The sequence below is a fragment of the Hippoglossus hippoglossus genome, chromosome 24 (assembly GCF_009819705.1).
Source record: "Hippoglossus hippoglossus isolate fHipHip1 chromosome 24, fHipHip1.pri, whole genome shotgun sequence".
Taxonomy (NCBI): Eukaryota; Metazoa; Chordata; class Actinopteri; order Pleuronectiformes; family Pleuronectidae; genus Hippoglossus; species Hippoglossus hippoglossus.
Genome location: NC_047174.1, coordinates 14570872 through 14584582, shown reverse-complemented (window position 1 = coordinate 14584582; position 13711 = coordinate 14570872). Strand labels below are relative to the sequence as shown.

The window sequence follows — 13711 nt, the reverse complement described above, 5'->3', positions numbered from 1 at the left end:
CTGGCTGTCAGAGAGAGCTGATGTTGATGGTATTATAAAATCACATTTCCCAGTTCATCTGTCAGGAAGGCAGTCTGATGTGTTGTTTGGAAGAGAGGAGAGAGGAGAAGTGAAAAGAGGGGAACAAACGGGGACAGGGTGCTGAAAGGATTGTTAAATCTGTGATAGATCTTTGGCACTCAAAAGGACACGGATCCTGCAGTAACAACGGACTGTGTGGGGAATGTCGCTGCGGCCTCCATGAGGGGAACATGTGTTGTTGTGTGTGTGAGTGTGGGTCTAAGTATTTTCTGTGTGTGTATGCTGTGCACTCATTAGTGAAAAGCCTCAGTGCAGACTAGCTCCAGTTACAGTAGTAAACGCTGCCTTTGAACTTTTAATGGAGCCCTGAAACTCAACCAGGCCTTAAAAAACACAGATCTCCAGGAAAAGACAAACTGGGAGAGAAAGAGGTGGAAATGGTCGAGATTAGGATGCATAAAATGTATTTAAACGAGGTAAACGAAAAGATAAAGTAAGATGGAGAGAAGCATAAGAGGTTGTTTTTTTAATTATGAGCCACAACAACGCAACTGTAATACGAACAGAGCTAATGAAACACAATCAACACACACCTGTTGACCTGGCTGAAATCAGAAACATGCAAAACCATCACCAATACATCAAGGATCTCAAAATCCCTTGTTTCTGCAACTCACATACACATCTCATTATTATTGTTTGGGGCACTTCCTCGCGTTGGCACCTGTGTGTATGCCTGGACACAGTAATTAAAACAGGCAGACCTCTCTATGCATGTGTTTAAGTGGGTGGGTATTTATCTGGGTGGGTGTCTGAGCTGCACAATCTTCTGGCATGCATTGCAATAAACAGATGTTGAGTCTTTATGAGGTCTTTACAACAGGTTCAGCCCCAAGTGGTTCTGTGCAGCGTGTGTGTGGATGTATATGCACATATATGTAGGCCTAACATAGAAACCTCTCATCAGTGAACCATAAAAGAGACCACAAATGGATTTAAACAGGAAAGGTGCGGCATTCATCATAAATGCTGAGAAATGTAATCATTTCATTAATGCTGTTATAACGTTGCCAGTTGCTGTTGTTAAAGAACTATTCTAATCTACACACATGACATGTCAGAATGTGGGCTGGTACAAAGTGTTCACTGATGGGAGTAGAGGGGGACTGTGGACACGACTGTTTATTTGAGTACGAGCTGTTTACAGAGATGGACGCTGTGGAGCTGAGTGACAGCATGAGAAAATACCTCTGATAATATACTGACATGCAGAGAAGTCAGCAGCGAACTGGCCTCATCGCTCATCTCTCAGGACCTATAAGCATCTACTCTGTATACTTATTAGTCACTTATTTGTAATGCAGGGTTTTATGAATCATACAATCCCATCCAATAATATCTCGACATTAATCTATTTAAGTTAATTTGCTCATATGGCCCTCAGCGTCATCGTGTAATTATCTGAGTGAGATGTTATCTAACTAAAGGTAATTTTCAAATCAAGTACACAATTTGAGGGAATACTCAAAAACTACACTGTGACGTTATGACCTTGGACTGATTATGTTTTGTTTGGCTACTAAAACAGCTTGAAACACATCCTAAGACCATCATATGGGTAAAACAATAGAGCGAAATATAGGTTATTTTCGCCCCTGTCTGGGCTTCCCCTGGTTTATTTGTTTGTTTGTCAGCAGGATTACGCGGAAACTACTGAACACATTTCCATGAAAAGGGATGGGACGTGGGACATGGGCCAAGAAAGAACCCATTAAATCTTGGTATGGATCCTAACAGAGGGAATTCTTATTCACTTTAACATTGTGAGATCAGACGCCTTTTGATATTTTCACTGGTCTCCCAGAGAAAAAATTCATGGATCTAGATCAAACCAAATTTTAAAAAATCTGGCATATTTGTGCCATTTGGTGTGGCTTGATTGAATTTAAGGGGACCGTTGGGCCATTCTGGTTCAACACTAATTAACCTAAAATGTTAGACTTTTTTGGATGAAGTCAGACTTACCTGAGAGCATTGAGAGGTGAACTTGAAACCCCAGGATTTATAAAACTCTGCAGTCAGGACTAGAGATGCAGTCATGGGCCATGCTCAACATCACCTGGACAGGCTTATTCATCCACACTCCCTCCCTGCACACAGGGACACAAAGGGACAAACACATACAACTATGACACCATCATGTTCTGTGTAATTCGTCCTTTTTAAACACTAGTGTGCTGGTTGTGCAGGATTTGGTATGACCCTTCCCACGACTTATTTTACAGTTGTTCCAACTTCTCTTCAAACCTTAAAGGCAACGTCAACATAAGATGATGACAATGTAAAAGATTAATACAGGAGAATATGAATAAAATGTTCTGTCTGAAGTTGTGAGTTGACCGAGCTCATAAATTCAGATTACCTCCTGCTGATGAAGCAATGATCACCACCTGAGCTCATTGTTAAACACAGCTGAACACTGTTGCTTTTATAACCTATAAAACTGTTCATCAGAAAAGTCTGGAGACATAAACAATGACAATCTACATTTTAAGTTCTCTCTCATTTCTATCAGCATCTGTTTTTAAACATGGAGGGAGAATTGTGAAGGGAAATTAAGGAAAAAAATGAAACTTGACTTTTTTCCCTTTCACAATAAAGTCTAAGACAGATGACAGCTGCGGACACACAGAGTGCATGCTGCATGTTTTATCGCCTTCACCCATAAATAAAAAACGCAGAGTGGAAGAAATACAGTCAAGATATACGATTTATGGCAATGGGCGCAGGAGGGAGTCTGGAGATTTCTTGGACAATATGAAAATAAAACTGCAATAAAACTGCACGGGCCTTGATTGTGGTCTATGGAGAGACATGGAGGGCCTCCAACACGGCTAACTTTATTACTTCATCTGAGAGAGCAAGAGAGAGGGAGAGACACATCAACAGATTTGGAGACCATTACAGTCAAATCTTTTTCCCCTAAGTGGCCACAGTCTCCATCTGTGGGGCCCCAGACCCTTTTCACCCAACAACCAGGGACACAACGGAGGCCAAATGCTCCTAAATTCAGATTACCCATCTTTTTATTTACACAACCAATAGTTTTTTGGGGGTTTGCATAAATCTTTATAACATTATTTCATGGCAGACATCACAGTCAGTATTATATAAACACTGGGTGAAAAAGAAGAATTAACGCTTTTAATACTTAAATGAATTTCTGTTTATGTAAGTGGTCACTAACCTTGTGAGGATAAAAAAAACTGAGCAAATAATATACTGCCATTTTCATGAACCACATCACAGCGAGCAGCTATGTTTCTGTAAGGATCTGAAATCGTTTTGAGTGTGAGAAGTTGGAGAGATGCAGCGGGAGAAACGGTGATTAAAGCAACAGATCGCTGGAAGATGGGTGAAATTGGCCTGGTGGTTTGTAGGCCACTGAAGGAAAATGGTCTGGACTTCCTCGGAGATTAGAACACTAAAGGTCCTTATCGTCCTCACTCTCCCCCGTATGAAAATAGTCTATTGTAGGGCGCTGCATCTTTCTTGGCCGAAGCGGCGCATCAGATCTAGGGTTTCACAGAGCATACCGGGGGACCGGCGAAACCAGAGACAATAACAACAAATACTGCCTTGTATTTTTAGGTTGTGATTATAAAGCACATTTCACAGTTTAAGACTCCAGGGAGACCAAACAAACTTTAGCGTTTGAAGAAACCAGCGTCCAGAATTGGATCAAATCTCTGCTGTTCCCAAATGTCCTTGAAAAATGAAAGAATGGTACACATGCGAGGTTCACGGTACAGAGACAGACTGGCCTACACACTGCCTTAATAGATTCAAAAGAGATACACCATCTAATGATGCAATGCAATAATTCATTTAGTCTTTCCCACACGGAAAAAAAATATTTTCAAGATAAACGTTATACACTTAAAAGTATTTTTCTTTTGTATCTTTGGTATTTCATTTGACTACTATGCTACTTTTATTTATCCATTGCTAAAGCTCTTAAAAAGTATGCTCACTAATTATGAAATATTACCTTAAAATATATATATATATATATATATATATAAAAATTGTGCAAACTGATATTGTAGTTACCTCATATACACTTTAAGTAATTGATAAGCCATAAGCCAAATACAAGAGTTATTACCAGACTAATCATAGTCTCCTCTTCTTGCAGCAAGAAATATTTAAATAAAAAACTTTGATAATTATAGTTAAAATTCTAGAAAGTCTTGATTGATTATGTCAAACATATTTACATCTGTTAATTGGGAGTATGTACCGTCTCTGAAGGCCCCGTCCCTTATGTGCTGCCAGTTTGATCACTGTTATACTTTGTCGCCACCTGCTGACCAAACAGAGAAACTGACTGACGCTACTTACTTATACTTGAAAAATACCCAATTCACACAACTGTGCTTAAAATTGAAAGATGTTTTCTGAGTTTGCTTGTGTTGTGAATTTGTGCAGCGCATGTGTTGATGAAGTTGTTTCTTAATCGGCACGTGTCTTTTCTATTTGCAGAGCGTGGATCTCTCTCGGCCACCGTATGGAAGTGCAGAAAGGTATTATGAAGGGCTGGGAGTCTATTAGGACAGGTTACAGTTCTGGTCAAGAGCAGGACTCAATTAAATTAAACTAAAGGCAACTGCTACCACCATACATCCTCTGAATACTCACCTAAAGTCCATATTTGAATTCAAATTGACAGTATGTATAGGAAGGCTACATGTTTACTGCGAGGTGGAGATGCAGTACGTTCAGTTAGGTATACACATAAGGTTTAGTGTCACTATACAACATAATCTGGTCCTTGAAGCCCACACCACAAACAAAACAATTGAAATTCAAGTCTTAATAAAGTTGACACAAGCCATTAAACTGGCAGGATTCAACTCATTTAGAGAAATCTACTTTGTGAATAAGCAGTATACAAAACGTATTTCTAACCATAACTTTGACTTGTCCGAGTAAATAATTAATAACATAAGTGAGGACTCGGATTTAACGCCCACTGAGTCCTACCAATGAGTAAACCTGTATAACTAGTATTACTGGTTAACTAGTGATGCAACTCTTATGTGTTGTTACAGCTGTGTGTGGTTAGCATTGTGTGTCTTGAGCAGGTGTAATTAGCGACTTAGCTCCTGCACTAGCATGCCGAATTAAGCTAGCAGCTGGAGAAAAGCTACAAACAAAGGCCAGGTGCTGAGATACTGACGTCAACCTACGAAGTCAAATAATTTCTTATTTGAAAAGGGCAACTTTACCTGTGATTGCAATTTAAATGACACGAGGAAATGGCGGAACTGTGTTAGAAAAGCAGCTTAGCTTTGATTTTCTCTGTAAAACTTTAGCAACACAGAGATTCACTTAGCGCGAGCGTGATGACGCAGTAGTCAGGCCAACGTGACACAGGTGAGACTAACCACGTGATCACGAGCGCCACATTCAGGGTTCATCAGAGAAATAAATATATATGCACATTTAGAAAAATGAAACTGAATAAATTAATAATAATAATCCTGTACAAATTTAAACTCACAAACATGTTTAAAAATATTTTAAATTTTTGTATTTATTTTGTTTAACTTTAGTTTATTTATTGGTGATGTCCATGAACATAACACAGGAATATGAAAGTATAGACATCAAAAACATTTAGAAAAAAAATGGGAATTGACATAAGTTTAAAAATAAGTTTGACACTTTCAAAAGAGTCTCAATCACTCACAATTAAATAGGACGTGCTGTACACAAAAAATAAATCATAATAAAAATATTATGATCATTATTATTATTGTTGGTGGTGGTGGTGGTGTTTTTCCCATTATGTGAAATACATGTTAAATATTCTCTCTTTTTGCTCAAACCTTACTAAAAACCCTCTGTAGTTCTTTGGCGGAAGTGGCCTACATATCCCAACGGGCATTGCGTCCATTGCCATAGCAGCTGGAAGTTGGTTGTCCCGTCTCCAACCATGGACAGTCTGAACCGAGGCTTCGCAGCGGTGCAACCGGCTACAGGTCGTGATTTCGCCGGTAACGAGAAGGAGCAGGGGCCGGATGTACGAACAGTGAACCGACAGAGTCCCGGTAACCGTGTGAGGGAGCTCCAGGTGACCGGCACAGCGGAGGTGTGCTGCCCGGCGGACAGAGCCTCTGTCCGGGTGAGTGTGGGCAGCATCAAGGAGTCAGTGACCGAGGTGACCAGCAGCGTGTCACGGAGACTCGAGTACATTTTACAGTCTCTCAGGTAAAAACACTGTAGTACCAGTACAAGTAATGAGTCACACGAGGCTAATGCTAGCTAGCTGCTACATGTAGTATACACAGAGGCTACAGGGCTGACAGATGGAGATGTGTTAGCTGTGGTAGCAGCAGAATCCCAGTAAGAGCTAATACATCCAGCTTTAAAGTTGATTGAGCTGTTGTGTTGCTCTATTTATTGAATGTAGACTAATGCTAACACTGCAGTAGTCGTAGCCAGTGGTGGTAGAAGTTAATAACAAATTGCAAGAGTACTGTAGCTGACTAGAAGTACTTTCCACCACAGGTAGTCCCAGTACTCAGTAGTACTCTACTCTCCTCAGTAATAGGTGACCAGTGAAGCATCAAAGAGCCAGTCAATATAGATTAATCACAATAAATGTCAAATTCATATTTATTATGAGTTACTGAACTTATGTTTAAAAACTATTCTTTATGAGCAGAGTGACAAACACAAATCTGATGTAGATCCATTATGTGTTATACCTCATCACTGTGCCTACACAATGCATAAGCAGTATATTTATATATACATATATATATATATATAACTTTTTTTTATATTGTTATTGGTGAAACTTATATTGCAATTTACTATTGTTTTATTGAGCTTTATTGCCCTGCTCTTATTTCTAGGAAAAGTAGTTGAACTCAAGTTTTTCAGATTTTGAAGTGCAGCAGCTCATTTCACTTACGTCTTAGCGTAGAGGTTTATTAGTACAATCAGTGTATTATATAATATATTTATCTTTATTAATTCTGTTCAGACAACATGGCATCAGTGAGACAGATGCTTCAGTGAGGAGGTTTCTCTCCAGAGAGGAGGACCTGTATCGCATGGATGCAGAGGTGGAGTATTTAGTATTTGTATTAGTATTGGACACTGATTTAAAAATGTTTTATGATACTGTTCATTTATAATTGACCCAACAGCATGTTGTTTGTTTGTTACGCTGTATCTGACAGTGTAATAAAATGTTCCCATAGGTCGTGGTCACCTTCTCAGACTTTGAGAAGATGGAGCAGCTTTGCAGTGTCCTGCTGGAGAAGCTGGACAAGAGTGTCTGTGTGGGAACGCCACAGTTCTACCACAGTGCAGAGTGCCTGGGTCAACTGAGGTAGGAAAGAACACAGCACACGTCTCCTCAGCACCTCTAAGACTTCTTGAATGCATCACATTAGCTTGTTGAATCAGAAGTGTGAATTGGTCTGTGTTTCAGGAAGCGAGTGTGTGTATCCGCAGTTGAAAATGCTCAGCAGAAGGCCAGGGAAATCAGTCAGCTGCTGGGACAAAGTCTGGGAAACCCTGTGCTGGTCAGAGAGGACGAGACAAGGGAGTGGAGGAATGAGGATGAGGAGAATGGAGGCAGAGGACACAGCGCTCTACCCACAATCACAGTGTCCTCGCGGGTGTCCGTCTACTTCAGCCTCAAAGACAGAAGCAGGAAAAAATTCTAAAAGACACTTGTCATTCACTCATGAAACCAAAGAGCTCACTGTCACACTTTAACACCTTTTATTGCATAGTTGCAGTAGATTCAAAGTGCAGTAGCCAACACTGTCATGTACATTGAAAATATATATACAGCTGATTTTCAAAATAATTGGTCACCTTTAACACGCCCAACATTCAAGTATATCTTTTCAAAACCAATGAAAGAGATTTCAATTCTACATTTGATCATAACACCTGAACACAAGCTCTGTGATCGGCCTCAGAAGGAAGGAAATGAAAGCCTCAGCTGGATGGATCTGAGAGCAAGCAGTCAGGCATCGCTGACCTCGTCTTCAGGGAAGATCTCTCTGAGCCAGGGCTGCATGATGAACCGCTCACCATCAAAATGTGTGAAGTAATTCTCCAAGGTGGGGACGTCCGGCTGGAAACATCCAACAGTGAGTCCAGGACAAAGTTTGGTGTGTCTGATTGTGTGTGTATGTGTTGTCAATTCCAGTACTGCGTTTCCAGTACTTACCTTCATCCCAGTGATGCGCTCCAGTTGTGTCTGTGGCAAATATGCAACTAGCAGAGAGGTGGCTCCAGGTCCGCTGAACAATACCTTGTAATGGGGTGTCTTCTCTGCTGTGGTGCCCTGCACACACACACACACACACACACACACACACACACACACACACACACACACACACACACACACACACACACACACACACACACACACACACACACACACACACACAGAACTCCTTGAACTGGCTGAGTTTTAGGTTCTCAACAAAGTGTGTGTCAAACAGAACATCGTGGAGAGGTGGGGAGTAAAAGTTCCAGCTGCTAACCTCAGGGCCAGAATACATCCTCTTGATCCACTCAAGAGGGGCTCGCAGCTCAGGGTCCCAGCTCACCACCACCCCGACCATGTGACCCTTCCTCTCCATCACCACCTCGCCCACTCGTAGAAACACAAACGGAGGCCGGGGGCTGCGCACTTCTGTGGATGCTGAAGAAATGAAGAAAAAAATAAATAGAGAGAATGGTGTGAGACACATTTTACTTGAGAGGAATTTTCACTTGAACATAGGTGCTTATTAAAAACAATTCTTGAAGATAGTCAGGGTAGCATTGCATCAGATATGTTTTAGATTTTTGTATGTTTATTATATATTTTTCGTTGTGTGTTACCAACTAAGTTAGGTTTTGCACAATTCAGAGTTTTGTATGAGCAATAAGACTTAATAAAGCCTATTTTTAAATACAAATACACACAAACTTCTGCTACTGAGGTTCGTTTTACTGTTTGTTGGTTTCTTTGTGTAAGATTGTGTAAAAGTACTGAACTGATTCACACTAAACTTGGTGAAGGAATGTGGCTCGGGCAAGGAAAGACCACTTTGCATATGCAGTTTCAGGATTTTTTTTTTTTATCATTGCATCCACATAGCACCATTCCAAATTGTCTTGTGTTTATTGATGCTAGCAAGATTTAAGATGACAAGTGATTCATCGTAGACTCTGAATATGTCTACAAACCCCAACTTGCTGAATACTGTATAAACATCTACAGACAAACCTCCAAAGAAGCCCTGGTCGTTGCCATAAAGCAGAGTCTCTACTGGAGGCGGGGCACTTGTTTCCTCCTGTTCCAAACCAACCAGAGACCTTTAGGAAAAGCAGAAATATTGTCAGTCTCAGCATGAAAACAAGTTGAGTGTTGGTTTCCCTGTTTGACTCCTACAAGAACTGGAAACATTAGAGTTCACTTCCTGCTTGAATGAAAATGAAAACAGAGAATAAAGATCAATATTTACTTTAATATCATTCAGGCCACACACAACAAGATAACATTGCATCCTGCTCACCAATGTAATTCAGAATGCTAAGGGCTCCTACGTCAGTATGAAACAAACAGAGTATACAAAATAAACAAACAGCACATGTCTGAGCATGGGTCACAGTTGCTGCACTCACATGACATTAGACATGTGTTGGTTTGCCCAGTCCATCCACGCAGTGCCATTGAGGTAGGAGCCTCTCCACTCCTTCCAAATCCTAAGCAACCTGAAAAGTGAAACCACAGAATCAGGACACAACAGTTTGATGCTTCCTTCACATTTCCTTACTTCACAGTGGTCCCGTGACATCACAGTGCAGCGGACTGACGCACAGAGGGGACCTGTTTCTCTCTGCGGCGGGATCACACCTACCGCGTAGTGGCGTGGTAGCGCTGCACCGCGGACGAGCCGCTCCACCGGGAGATGAGGTACTGCGCGGGCACGGCGGAAAGCAGGAGCGCGATCTGCAGCACCGTGGCGGTCGACATCTGGGGCATGGTGAGCGCGCTCCCGGCACCCGGAGACGGCCACGCGCGTCAGGAGGCTGCGGGGCCGAGCTGTGTATGAGCTGAGACCCTCCTGTGATGGACAGCTTCCGGCGTGAAGGGGCAACTCGTCTGCTGATGTTCAACATGGATCAACATGGTGGTTTCAAAGTAGACAAACAACACGTGCTGCTGCACGAACTTAGAGGAAATAAACCAGGAAACATCCGCAATCGTGTCTCTTACCTCGTGTTAAATCCACAGTGTTTCCTCCTGCTACCCTCCACACATTGTGGCACAGGAAGCAGAACAAACACTTTCACTCCTCTTGTTATTTACATAAACCCTCCACCTGTTTATCTACATTTCTGTCCACATCACGAGCCGGTGATTTCTGTCCAATCACAGCAGGCCACGGACCCACGTGCGGACCTTTAGCGGCTCGACACGTCAGGACGGAGTCGAACCCGCGATTGTTTGTGACCCAGTGACGCTTTCATAACACTAGATGGCAGAGTTTGTAGTTAATGAAGTCTGTTGATTTTTTTAAATAAGTTACTTTATAGCACTGCTACATTTGACTTTATTTTATCTTGAAGAAAATCTGCTTTTCTTTCCAGATCCCAATTTTAACTTTTATTCCTAGAATTGTTTGCCTCCTCTGACCAATGCAGTTTCAGTTTACATATTGTTTTCCCCACATCAATATGAGGTCACCATGACCTCTTCCTTTGGCCTCTGAAATGTAATCAGTTAGTCAAATTGAGAAAATATGAAGAAATTCCCTCAAGGCAAACTTGAGAAATCATATTTAAGAGGCCAAAAATAAGTTAATAGTTGTGCAAAATTTGAAAAAAAAACGTTCCCTCCAGGTGTTCCTGTAAAGTTGCATTCACAAGAGCAAAAGTGTGTTTATAAGATCACTGTAACTTTTGACCTTTGACCACCAGTTTATCCATGGATCCAAGTGAGCATCCGTACCAAACTTTTAAGGATTTCCTGGAGGTTTTCCTGAGATGTCATGATGTCATGGTCACAGCGACTTTGTCCTTTCCCACCAAAATCTGATTAGTTCATCCATGAGTCCAAATAGACGTTCGTTCCAAGTTTTTAAAAAATCCCTGAAGGCATTCTCAAGATATCATGTTCTCGGACAGACAACCTGAAAACACAATGCCTCACACCACTCACTATCGTCAGAGCAAAGGCAGAGCAAAACGTTAGCGCTTGCTTATCTAAATAAAATTAATTTATATCTTTAAAAATATATATTTTTGAAATGATCTCAAAAAATAAACAGGAAGTAAAAGTAGATATGGAAACACAACTTTTTATTTACTTAAAATATTGGTATTAACTAACAGGACAGCAGTACTCCCCTACACATACATTCTAGCTTTATGCTTCTTTTTTGCATGAATTCTTTTATATATAAAAAGTATCCAAACTGACAAAGACATCCTGGTCACTCAGTTCATGTGAAACAGACCCCTTCCCCTCCTGTTCTCTTCTTTTCCAGCCCACGTCCCTTTAAAACTTAAAAAAACGTCCCAAAAATGCTTCCCAGTGGCTCACATGCAGCCACTTCATACACGCACACACACACACACACACATATGCACACACTATGACCTTTAACCTCTGACCTAAGACTGTGGTGCCTGATCAGAGGCCACAAACTGCACAACTCTGCCACATTTAGCACAGGCCCGAGGTGAATGGATGCATGTGTACATTAGCATCAAAACACAGTTGGGGGGTCTGGTAAAAGTAAGAGGGCTGACCTGAGGAGCTGAGTCATGGTGGAAAACACTGACACCAAAACCTAATGAGGTCCACTCTGTGAAGAACTACAGACTACATGTGTGTCTGAGAGCATAAGAATAAATTAATAAAAAATGTCTGGCTAATAACCAGGAACTTGATTTTAAGGCCCCTTTGTAATGATTAGAGGTTTTACATAATCACTATCATGGTTCAGGTCACCTGATCAGCAACACTAAATCAGCTCTTTTACTTTTACTTTTCAAAAAATACAGGCAATGTGGGTGCTTTGATTCAAAGGAGCAGACGGTAGTAGACTAAAAAAGTTCAATGTCCATTTTCATATGATGAACTCTTTCATAATTTGACTGAATTTCAGTGGGAGTTTAACAGATAAATACTGCACACCCCTCCTTATCTCATTATTAACATGGGATACAATGCTCTTACCAAGCAGGCCAAAGAAAGCCAAAAATAAATCATGGCTAATTCAAAATGTCTAGATACTTGTCAATATCCTCAAACACCTGGGATTCTCATGAGCCGTGTTTATAAGCTGCAGACCTGCGCATGTAAACATTTTTACAAGTGAGCTCATATTTCAGCTTTGAAAAGCCTGGGTAGAAAATTTTGTTCCAAACTCTAATCATCATGATATATTCTGCATATATGTAATTTACCTATGAGGAGACAATAGATCGATTTTATGATGACAGTCATTAACGAACACTTAAAATCAACAGAATTGCTGCCCACAAAGGAAATACATTTCTGGGCAAAATGATTAGCTTCCTAATTAAAAAAAAACAAACAAAACAATAATAACATTAACTTTGATGTAAAGAGTCATGGGAGACAATGTCTCCGTTGTAGGTCATGGAATAAAGCTCTTCATATACACAATATAAACAAAGTGTCAGTGAAACGTGACCGGAAAATAATGAAATGTAAGTTTTGAACGTCAGATAATTGCGGCAGAGTGTAGAACAACCAGTCCAGCGGTATCACTCCACAGATCCAGCCACTTCAACATTGTCCGCTATGGCGAGGACACAGTCGGACAAACCTTTGACACACGAGCTCGACACACTCACAGTAGAGACAGTTAAACTAAAAACATTCAAAAGCCTTGTTCTAAAAGTTCAGTGCCCAAACACAGAATTTGGCATCAACAAAAACAATGATAAACAGATGAGATATACGTTGAGTAATATGTGACAAGGAAGACGTGAAATTAATCAGATGTGTGGAGATGCTACCACCAAGTTTTCCCCAGTCAACCCCCACAAGTGTCACATTTCAGCATTCACTTGCTCTGTGCTGGGGAGGAAACAGAAATTATGTTACAAGTGGAGCAGATGACGCCATCTGTAGAAATGCAGTCCATTCGGTGTCCACAGAGAGAGAGAGTGACATAATATGTTTGTCTCCTGTCTGACTGTTCATTTTTCTGTCTTTCCTCCGCCTCCCACACCAGCTCGTCAGGTCCAGTGTGATTCACTGAACCCGGCGACGAGCGGAACCAGGAAGTCCGGGGGGGAAAAATGAAGAAAGCAAAGACAAAAAGGCCCCAAAATGGAGAAAGCGAGGATATTATGCCAGAGTAGCGAAGGCACACCATCAGAAAGATATGTGTCTCTCTCTCTCTCTCTCTCTCTCTCTCTCTCTCTCTCTCTCTCTCTCTCTCTCTCTCTCTCTCTCTCTCTCTCTCTCTCTCTCCCCACATCCAAACTCAGTCCACATCGGTTTGATCTGGCTCCATCCTGTTGATGAGAAAGTGCTAAAACATGCGAGACATACTTGTGTGTGTGTGTGTGTGTGTGTGTGTGTGTGTGTGTGTGTGTGTGTGTGTGTGTGTGTGCA

At 41.2% G+C, this 13711-nt stretch overlaps 2 protein-coding genes and 1 long non-coding RNA gene across 7 annotated transcripts; 1 reads left to right on the top strand and 2 right to left on the bottom strand.

Annotated features, from left to right (window-relative positions):
- Positions 1–5991: 5991 nt before the first annotated feature.
- On the top strand, positions 5992–7888 carry irak1bp1 (interleukin-1 receptor-associated kinase 1 binding protein 1). Its single transcript, XM_034580068.1, has 4 exons — positions 5992–6297; positions 7079–7160; positions 7299–7429; positions 7532–7888. Exons 1-4 carry the CDS (start codon positions 6023–6025, stop codon positions 7767–7769), a joined length of 726 nt encoding a protein of 241 aa, XP_034435959.1. The 5' UTR covers positions 5992–6022; the 3' UTR covers positions 7770–7888.
- Positions 7813–10558, bottom strand: si:dkey-261l7.2. Of its 5 annotated transcripts, none has more exons than XM_034580062.1 (7): positions 10331–10548; positions 9972–10219; positions 9736–9825; positions 9338–9426; positions 8511–8767; positions 8285–8428; positions 7813–8188 (listed from the first exon to the last, which is right to left on the bottom strand). In XM_034580062.1, the coding sequence occupies exons 2-7, from the start codon at positions 10094–10096 to the stop codon at positions 8078–8080; spliced, it is 816 nt and encodes a 271-aa protein (XP_034435953.1). In that variant the 5' UTR covers positions 10097–10219; positions 10331–10548; the 3' UTR covers positions 7813–8077. The 5 variants fall into 5 exon arrangements, with proteins under 5 accessions (XP_034435953.1, XP_034435954.1, XP_034435956.1 ...); XM_034580063.1 differs by having other exon boundaries at positions 9972–10216; XM_034580065.1 differs by having other exon boundaries at positions 8285–8424; positions 8513–8767; positions 10331–10547.
- Positions 10559–11388: 830 nt separating this feature from the next.
- On the bottom strand, positions 11389–13667 carry LOC117758160. The gene is made up of 2 exons (XR_004613241.1): positions 13573–13667; positions 11389–13514 (listed from the first exon to the last, which is right to left on the bottom strand). It is a non-coding gene; the product is annotated as an uncharacterized LOC117758160 (long non-coding RNA).
- Positions 13668–13711: the final 44 nt, after the last annotated feature.